A 10,617-nucleotide genomic window follows, 5' to 3' on the forward strand; every position below is an offset into this window, starting at 1 on the left:
CCGGGCCAAACCAAACACATAAGTATAAAAGTATCATTTCACTCCAGCTAAAGAATGGTGAGCCACTAGAGGGTTGCGCCCTCTTTTTAACCACGAGATATGATTAGAAAAAGTAGAAATGAAAAGATGATAGATAAATAGGGGAAAGTATATTCAGTGAATGGAGACGCTACGAAAGGGGAAATTTTTCCAGTTGTATATCACAATGGAAAGTAATATAAGGATATTTGATTTATTTATCTTTGCATTTGTATGTTTATTTATTTATATATTATCACGATGATAAGTTACACATGGTCATTGTTGTTTGTGCTTCATGTGAGGTGGTGAATTTGAAGGTTCCTGAGGTAAGCAAATATGTTAGGAAATCGAATACAGTCATAAAGGTCTTCAGTGGGACTACGTAGCAGGACGTGAGATGCTAATATGAGAGCATGACGTTCCAAAATCTATAAACGAAGAAAAAAGGAAGAGCTGGCAGAAATCCACGCAGTGTGACCGAAAGTGAGACAAGGTCGGGGGAAAGCTTTGTATATGTATAAATAAGCAAAGTAGGTTTTAAACACCAGAAGGTACCGAACAGGCAACAAAGAAGCTTAAGTCGAGAAGTGATTTTATTAATCAAGGATATTAGATGCACTTTCCAGGTAACATGCTTGTAAAAAGTGACTCCCAAACATGTTCATGGTGGGAAAGAGTTGGAGCAGAATATTCTCAACTCAAACATTAAATATAGATGGGTCACGACATTCACGAAACTTGTGTCACATGGGGCTAAACAGAATAGATCTAGTTTTATGAGCATAAAGGATGGTCGCCAGAGTTAACTACATATAATGAACGTACTTAGAGCAACTTGATCCTGTTGAGAATTGCCATCGCCTTGCATGCAGTGATTTTGAAAGAAATGAGACTCCCCTTTGTGATCCAATTTGATATTCCAATCAGAATCCTCAAGAGACGTACCTCAACTTCAGACCTTTCAACCCCAATTTAACCCCCGCTTGCTGGTGATACCAGAACATTATCACCATCACAGTGATAGAAAGAATGGGAAGAGAGGGAAATGGTATGTCAGAAACATAGAGCAAGGATGATAAGTCTGTAAGACATGACTTCATTCAGTCAAGAAGCTGTTGGTCCAGAAGAGGGTTACTCCCGCTTTTTTGGCCAGGTGATGAATAAGAAGAATATGATGACTGCTCATAATGGATGTTTAAGAGACGAAACTAGATATGGTATGAAAGTGGACAATGAAGATTTTATTTCTTTGTAGGTGTTTTTTTATACATATATGTTTCTCCTTTTTATTCACACTGTTTGTTAGTTTTTCCTAGTTTAACCATTGTATCAAGCAACAATATAAACATGGAAAGAACAGTCAATCCATAGAATAGATATAGTATGGAAGATTCTACATGGGAATATTTTCATGAGCAGGATCATCTGGTGGAAAGGACGTGACATAAGGGTTTGACAAATGTTCTCCAGGTTGCAAGAGTATCATCAGGTTGGAGACAAGAAGAGAAAGAGAAGGTCTCCAAATATTACATTATGAGTTTAGAAATAGTGGTGAACATACCAAAGTCATAGATCACTGAAATATAGCAGAAGCTGTAGAAAAAAATGATTATAAAGTGTCTTAGTTGGACTAGATTGTTACATTTTGGAAGTAGTCCAGAGAGCATTATGCTCCATAATGTGGAGTTTGTGGTAGAAAGGGGGCAGATGCAGAGATCTAATCACTGTGACCATAGGATAGACAAGGTCAAATGAAGGTTTTATACGAATACAGAAGGAGAGGTAGATTTAAATCCCAGGAATTTCCTGACAATCATTGCAGTAGATGGAGTCAGGAGGAAACCACTTGTGCAAGAGCAGTCAGGTTGGGTCTTTCAAGTAAGGTGTTTGTTTATCAAATATGACTCCAAGATACTTGACGGTATTGGAGAGCTATATGGAAACATTCTCGATCCTGTTATCAAACAATGATAGATACAATGCACGACGAAGTAATGCCAATTGATGAGTCTGTAATATAAAACTGAAATAGCAAATGAACTAGCAGAAGTAATAAGAGATTCGAGTGTGCCAACAAATGTGTAGCCATGATCAAGAGTAAAGAAATTTAAATCTAAAGGTGGAACTGCAGGGCAATGTGATATCGTGAAGCAGACCAATAAGCATTGTGAAAAGTTGCAGAAGATGATCAATACTGTCACTGCTGTCAGCCATAACTCTGACCGTGTATGTCTGATTGTGGGCACCATGGATCCTGATAGCACATCAAGTGGAAATACAATCTTCTAAGAACTCGAATGTGATTTCTTTTTCAGTAATACTTGGCTTTACTCCTCGAATAACACAGGCAAATAAAGGAGACTTAAGTGGAGATGGTTGTTGCTTGTAAATATTAGTGGACGGTCCTAAATTAGTTATATCAATCTTTGTCTAAAGAATGTCATATAGCTGAGTGTTAGAATGATGATATCATTGTTGGTTGGTATCAGCTGTTGAATATCAGCCTGAAGATAGTGTTTTGTGATCTCCAAATAAAGTAAAACAAACTGAGTAGAACTTAGGATCCATTTTAGAAAGAAGAAATACAGGAAACTGAGAGGCTGGAGTCATATTCAATATGGGCATCCAATGGTGGTTGAATGGTTGTACTAGTGGCTAGATTGACTGAAGCTGGAACAGTATTAACTGAAAAAACAAAAGATGGTACGTCAATAGAAGTCAATGAGGTAATCTCTGCATATGTATATTTAGATATGGCAGTAGAGGAAACTGAAGCACCCAATGAATGGTATTTAAAATCCAAAACAGCAGTTCGTGAAATAGTAGAGGCACTAGATAGTGGACATTTCTTGAAGTCCTAGCGACAGTGGGAGTCTGGGCTTAGCATGGTTAAGATTGAAGATATCCCTGTCATTTTGCTGCTCCTCTGACACTGTACATAGTGAGAAGTCCAGAAAACACCTGAACATTCAGTAATAAAGTCCAAACAAATAAATCACAAATACTAAAGTCCAAGCAAATCAAAGTAAAGTAAGTGAATAAGAAAAACACTAAAAATAAGCCATCAAAATCAAAATTACGTCACATGGCAAAAATAATCAACCGGGCTCAATAACTCAGGGTTCTAAGAAAAGATTACCAAACAAATCTAGTAAGCCTTTTATAATAGTGGTATATATGTAGTCGTTATGGTTTTTAAGTCCTTAAAACTCACCATTTTATACCTTAAATTTAGGTGTGTCGATAATATTTCATATTTCACCAAATTTAATTATTCAGTATTATACACTAGATTGCAAAAAACAGATTATGCATCTTTTAAGGTAAAAATATTTCAGGTAGAATGATTAAATTATACAGCTCCTTTGTTGAAAGCTAAACGTAGGCTTTTCACAATTTTTCTATTGTCATTTCATTCCAGCCCGGGAGGGATGGGGGGGGGGGGGGCTGGTGTGCCAGTTTCACACAATCACAATTAAATATTTTGTCCCAATAAAACAAAAACAACTGTAAACTCGCCAATTTATATCCTAAATCAATTTAGGTATTATGTCGGTATCATTTGGTGTTCTGTCAATTTTCTTTATTCTTTATTATACAGTAGACAAACTGTTGATAATATCACAGATTTTTTTCCACCAAGGTAAGTTGAAAATATAATCTACGATGCCTTCACATCAAATACGATGGCAGATATTTTCTGTATTGGAATGTCTTGTTTTCTGCTATCCTCAGACAAAATGTTTATTTTTCAAGGAAGCTCTTACCACCACCTGATCATCTCTTAAAATTGTATGTTTGTCACTTCCAGTTGATGATCTTAATCACATGTATACTTCATTTATATATTTATAGATAACTGAATGATTCTTTTCTTTCAAACTTTCTCCACTTGTTTTGCCTCTGAACACATAAATAATATTCATTTCTGTATCATAAAACATCCATCTGTTTCATCTATTGGTTGATTGTCTTACGTGCCCATTATGTACTATCACTCATTAGTCTCTTGGCTGCAGAGAGGCACAACCCTTTGATGATCCACCAGCCCCTGGGCTGGAATGAAATGAAAAATAAAGGAAATACGTGAAAATCAATGGTTCGACTGCTGGACTGTAATGACGATTATGACTACTGAGTATAGTTATCATATTGGGGAGTTACACTTTTGTATTATTCTTGTTACTTATAGTTTCTCCAGTTTATTTATTACTTCACATGAACTATTATCCATTCATTGATTTTTGTCTCCATTTGTACTAAATGTCTTTTGATTTGCCTGTTGTATGCCACAGTATGGTTGAGCAACGACAGCTGAATCCTAGTAAACACCGTGATAAACCCTATTCCTGGCCCAACAGTGACTCCTGGAAATCCATGTCATCCAACAATCCTCCTTTACTGACTACTAAACTAGAACTAAATCATCCTCCACCACCTGATACTGTCTCTCTTGAAGCTGCTATCCTGCCTTCCTATGCCAAAGGTATATATCGAACAATCCTTGCCATTCTTATTTCAAATTCAGCCACATTACACTCTATGGCTCCTCCAACAGGTCCACTTCTTTGGATCGGCTCCAACGGATACCAGCTACAATTTCCATTGCTGTGATCATCTTTCAGATATTGGCAGAGAGGGTTGGTAATCTGTATTTGTGTTCATCGTAATATTCCTTAGAAAATTTTCCTCAACACCTTATTCTCACTGTTTACTTTCTTTCCAGTTCGTTACACTAACTACTACATATGTATGTTTAGTTTGGTGTACAATTATCTCACGATTTCTTCTACCACTTGGATAGAAATTTTCGAAGTTATATTTTCTTGGCTGACTATCATGGTCAAACTACCTCAGAATCTACCCAGTTTCAATCTAATTTGTGGTATATTACTGGATCTATGTTGTCCGTTTTGTTTTTTCTCCAAGCCATCCAGAATCAAATTCCTTACTAGATATTGTCATAGTTTCGGCCAATCTAGCTTCTTCACCTCTCTTTGTCAGTATGTGTTATCCAGAAGGTTCCGATCACCTCCTCATATGACTTAAACTACTTACCAATGCACCAACTACAATTTAAACTACAATAATACCAATTGGCCTTCTTATAGGCTGGATACTCAAAGAGATACCTCCAATTCTGAATCACATATTTACTCTATTGATCATGTTAATTCATTATCAACCATTCTTCCAAATGTTGTCACCTCTTCCAGTTCCTTACATATCACAGCTTACCACTATACAACACATAGACCAGCTTTACCTTGCCGAGCAGTAAAATTCTTGCATGTATCCTCGTCATTATTTAGGATTATCGATTACCCATCAATTTTATTACGTCCAAGAGATATCCAACAACGAGCACTAAAGAAGCAGTGATAGCACCAAGTATGCAACCAACTCCAACATTACTCAAATCATTCCCAATACTGGAACAGATTTAAACTGATATAACAAAAGTGCTCCTCTATATACTCAGTTCTCGTTGATGGTGCTGTGCCTACTTCCTCATTGAGAAGGTTAACTTTTTATCTCATCCAATATTAGTCAACTTTACAGCTCAGGAACAGCACCTTCTCGAATTCCAAAATATACAAATATTCTTTTATTGACTGATCATTGTCTTCCTGAACTTACCAGTGCAGCATATGTTCTGGAAGATAGTTATAAGAATACACTCAATATACTCCAGGATCTCCAGCTGGCTCTGAGAGGTAGGTACAACACTCCCCCTGGTCCTAACGGGATTATACACTGTCACCTCTCGCATGCTTCCATTAAGCTCCTTCTTCTGCTTGCTACATTTTATACCATTCTTTTTTGTTTTCGATTTTCTCCTAATTCCTGGAAGAATTATATTATTTTACTTTTCCTAAAACCTAATAAATTTCCAACCAATGTTAGTTTTTATCTTATCATCACACCAGTTTTACCAAGATCCTCAGTAAAGCTTTCGAATGCATTTTAGTTCATTGCTTCCACAGATTTATTGTTGATCATCACCTATAGCCATCTACCCAGGCTGGATTTCGTCTTCGGCTATCAACACTGAATCAACTTCTAAAACTATATCCAATTATTTTAACACTAACAAGGCCTCTTGTACACTAGTTAAATCTTTGATAGTTCCGAAAAACTGTTTCGGTAAATTAAATACATACTTCCATAATTAATTCAAGGTTAGTAATGATTTTGCATTCCAGTATACAAAAGGTTCCAAGAAAACGTTTTGGTAACAATTGATGTGGCTTGATCTTAACTGTTGTTTAAGCTTGTATAATTTGTCATCCTTGGCATGTTAATTTGTAAAGAAAAGGATCTGAAAAATCGTTAGTTATACAATTCTCAAACCTACTACATATATAAAACTACATGACTTTTTATCCTGCACAAAACTTACAGAAACATATACCAAAGTATATAAGAACCAACTGTAAAATCGGGAACCAAAGCACAGTCTATGAACACATTTGGCTTTAAGTAAGATACCACTAAAAAAAAACAAAATCATGATAAGCGTAAATTCTAAAACTGGATTAAAGTGGCTTCAAAACACTCTTTAAGAACTTATTGAAACTGTCATGTCATGAAAAGAACCCCCAAACTTGCTTTTCATAATATTTGTGCATGCTTATAAAGTATTGGATATCCTTAAAACTGTATCTAATGTTTATATTTTCTGGGGTGTATACTTTTCAAGAAAATTAGTTATAGCAAAACTTCTACTACATCATTCGTTCTGTTACGTCTCCGTTTGTTAATTGATTTTCGGTAACTTCGTTCCGACGAAACTTAAGCGACACAAGTTCTTTCTTAATAAAAACTGGTTTATTCTTTCCGAATATAACTTTACCGATACACTTAACTTCAACAATCGCGCTAAACAAACGCTATAACAACGAACGTGCTCAATAATACTTCTGACTGCAGATCAATTACTCACTGTCTACCCACACGCATCACCTTACCTTAATCTCGCGTCACGTTGTCCCCTCTTATATATACCAAACTACCCTATATCTAGCAATACTAGAGCATTCGCCAAGATACGGGATAGTTCTAGAAACGTGGCGTCACTTTAGTCATGTGATCTCGATGACGCAACAAATCAGAAGAGTTTGATCTTACCTCACGACTATACCCAATAACTTTGTTGATGTTTTCCTTGTAGATGGATCCTAATGATGAGTTATTGAAGAAAAAATCAGGCCACAACCATGGTCTCATGATCCTCGCCATAAACAAAGCACAGACGCTAAACACATAAATTAGGGATTTAATTTAGTTCCAAGACTTGAGTGGTAGTTTGAAACACCAAAAATCAATCAGTACATTAGGAGAGCATTCTTGTACTAATGTGAAGCACAAACACAGTTATAAGTTTAATACGAGAAGTTATTTGCTAATTTGAAGCATTAAAAATGTTATTTCAAAGTGAAATCACTGAAGTGATAATTTATAACTATAAGATGGCAAATTATATAGAATATTGTGAGAGCATCGTAATGCTATTTTAATTTTTTTAAAGAGAGAACACTCATTAATCCAAACACTGTATTATTTACCTAAGCACACTAAACGTATTGATTTATCGTAGTTCTGTTGTTCGCGAGCTTTTTTTAAATGATCTCGTGAAAATAATTCGATGTCCAGTCCGGTAACAGTCACAGATTAATTTATTTCCTCCTTTAACGTTATTACAAGTTTGAACACTTGTAGCTTGTAGGCCTAAGTTCAAAGCCATGTTAACTGTACTACATGACGTAAAAAAATAACGTACTTGTACAACATAGCGTGATAGCAAACACTGACAACAACTCTATTCTGAAATAACTCTCTCCTATCCCAACTTAGCAACTACCTCTACTAATATTACTCACTACTGCTTTACAGAACGTTGAGTTTACAATCCTATCTTCGAAAGTTGTACAACAAAACTTGATATCAAATTTGAACTTTCTAGTAATGCACCCTCTGTCTAAACAAATTAAGATTGTATAACTTACAGCAATATCGTTACTAGAATTCGATCCAGAAAAGTTAATAACCTCTCGTTCATTATTTCGTGGCCCAAAGTAAGTGGTGCCCTTTCTACCTTCACAATTTATTTTTACACCCTTCTGGGCCTTGTTCGTTGCAGACTCATTAGGTGGATGTTGTTATTACGGGACCCCTCAGTTCAAATATATATTTTTTCGGTCCCGTGAGTTCTTTTAAATGTCATCTAAGTTATCCACTGAATGGGTCATGTTGCAATTCACAGAAACACATGAATCAACAAGTACTGATTTTTTATCCTTAATATCAGTAAGTTGATGTTAATTCTTCCATAAAATTCTTTCAATATTCCTTCAATAATATTAATCTCTGAGGATAGTGACGAGGGAGACTTGAGTAGCGTGCTAGAGGGACGCCTTATAAATAGTTTATCATTAATATTATAATCTTATGTAAATGCACGGAAAAAGACGTTGTAAATTCATAGTTTTAATGTTTCACAACTCAAGCAGTTAGAGCGGTGATGACTCATGGGTTTCACACAGAACCCTTCGACTACCACACATTTCCATTAAGGCTGGTTGTCTTTCTGATTTAGATTTTCTTCTGAAACGTGATGTTCGCTCAGTTCTATGTATATGCCTCTTTGTGAAATACATAAATACTAGAATGCTTTTTTTAGTCTTTTCAATAATGGTAAAGTACAAAATGCTTAAAAGATCAAATTATGTTTTGGGATTAAGATATCTAGTAAACATATTTTGACAAAATCAATATACGGTGGCGTATAGGGCACACATAATATTTATATATTGTTAAAAAGTACAACGGCTTTGCAATTATCATCACAGATAAAAGAATACAGGGAAAATATCTCATTGTTACTAATGTTACTTTATCAACTATGAAAATAATCGGGAAGATACCAGTTTCTGTTTTATTTTTGATTTTATACTTACTAATTGTAAGGTTAGGAATTGTGATTTTGCACTAAAAGAACAAAAGCTTAAAATGGCGCCTTTATGTTTACAAGACAGAGGGATTAGAAATGTGTCTTCGTACTTACAGAACAAAGATACAAAATAATTTTTAGATCAATAGAATAAAACATTTGAATCTATGTTAGCATTCTTTAATCAAAGTTTCCTGGACAATTGAGTGTTGTTTAACCAGTGCTGTAGCCAAAACATAAAACAACGACGTAGGTAAAGTAACCGCAAGAGCACCAGCTGAGTAATTTAGAGCACACTCACGTTATGAAACCGTTGAATCTTAAACTGCTCTATATTCTGACATACTGTAACAAGCAAGATAGTATTCATGCGTACAATTACTATAAATAAAACACACTTACTTGTGTAAAGCCTTAACGTATGGAGAGTCGTCATTGTCCTGTGCTTTCAGTTTTACTCCCATTGCAGCTTCTGTTGTTTAGAGAAATAATACATATATTAGTTTATACGTCAAAAATGCTTTACAATTAGAAAGTCTAACTAAACAGCCAAAGCCAAACAAAAAGTATTGATTTCGTCAATTAAAAATATTCTTCAACAAATCTAGTAACATTTTATCATAGTCATAAATGTTTAAAACCAAAGTTCATAATTCAATTTTATATTTTACAATTAGGAAATAAGTGAATATATACACAACTAAGAAAAGAAAACTGCACAAAATACACTTACCAGTGGTGACATATTGTGTACACAACGTGTTGGCAGCTATTACACACAGTTTATACAAAATATTAACTAGTTAAATGTTACTAGTGATTACATATAGTGTACACTAAATATTAACCAGTTAGGTGTTAGAAGTGATTACATATAATGTACACTAAGTGTTAACCAGTTAGGTGTTAGAAGTAATTACACATAGTGTACACAGAATTTAAACGAGTTAGATGTTACTAGTGATTACATATAGTGTACAGTACGTGTTAACCAGTTAGGTGTTAGCAGCTATTACATACAGTGTATACAAAATATTAACCAGTTAGATATTAGCAGCTACTACATATAATGTACACAGAATGTAAACCAGTTAGATGTTACTAGTGATTACATATAGTGTACACTGCGTGTTAACCAGTTAGGTGTTAGAAATGATTACATATAATGTACATTAAGTGTTAACCAGTTAGGTGTTAGAAGTGATTACACATAGTGTACACAGAATTTAAACGAGTTAGATGTCACTAGTGATTACATATAGTGTACACTGCATGTTAACCAGTTAGGTGTTAGAAATGATTACATATAGTGCCCAGAAGGTCTTTACTATAAACATTTCTCACTAATCATATGTAGTCAGTACATAAAGAAGATTTTACACTATCAGAACCCACCTGTAATTATATCCAAAGCACAGAGTGTAATGGGTTGTACAATGTCAATATACTCTTTTGTTAGGTGCTGTTGAAGTTTCTCTACTAGTATTCGAGAGTGTTCACTAAAGATTTGAAGACTGCTGTCCAGTAGTCGGAAGTTGAACGCTGGCGTTAGCATTTTTCGGCGGGTTTTCCATTTGTCGCCAGTGCTTTGTTCAGTACAGATAAAATATTTTTTATATATATATATATATATATATATATAT

General features: G+C 34.9%; 1 protein-coding gene across 1 annotated transcript in view; it reads right to left on the reverse strand.

Annotated features, from left to right (window-relative positions):
* LOC106472426 (cytochrome P450 4V2-like) overlaps window positions 1-10,617 on the reverse strand; it is a gene marked incomplete at its 3' end in the record, with an annotated part of 31,528 nt that overhangs the window by 13,731 nt on the left and 7,180 nt on the right. Inside the window, exons 3-5 of the mRNA XM_022400998.1 lie at window positions 10,370-10,560; window positions 9,377-9,446; window positions 7,153-7,279 (exon numbers count right to left, since the gene is read on the reverse strand). Coding sequence (XP_022256706.1) covers window positions 7,153-7,279; window positions 9,377-9,446; window positions 10,370-10,560 — 388 coding nt within the window. The remainder of the gene's footprint in view (window positions 1-7,152; window positions 7,280-9,376; window positions 9,447-10,369; window positions 10,561-10,617) is intronic.

This window comes from Limulus polyphemus, unplaced genomic scaffold (genome assembly GCF_000517525.1).
Source record: "Limulus polyphemus unplaced genomic scaffold, Limulus_polyphemus-2.1.2 Scaffold5323, whole genome shotgun sequence".
In the NCBI taxonomy this organism is placed as follows: domain Eukaryota; kingdom Metazoa; phylum Arthropoda; class Merostomata; order Xiphosura; family Limulidae; genus Limulus; species Limulus polyphemus.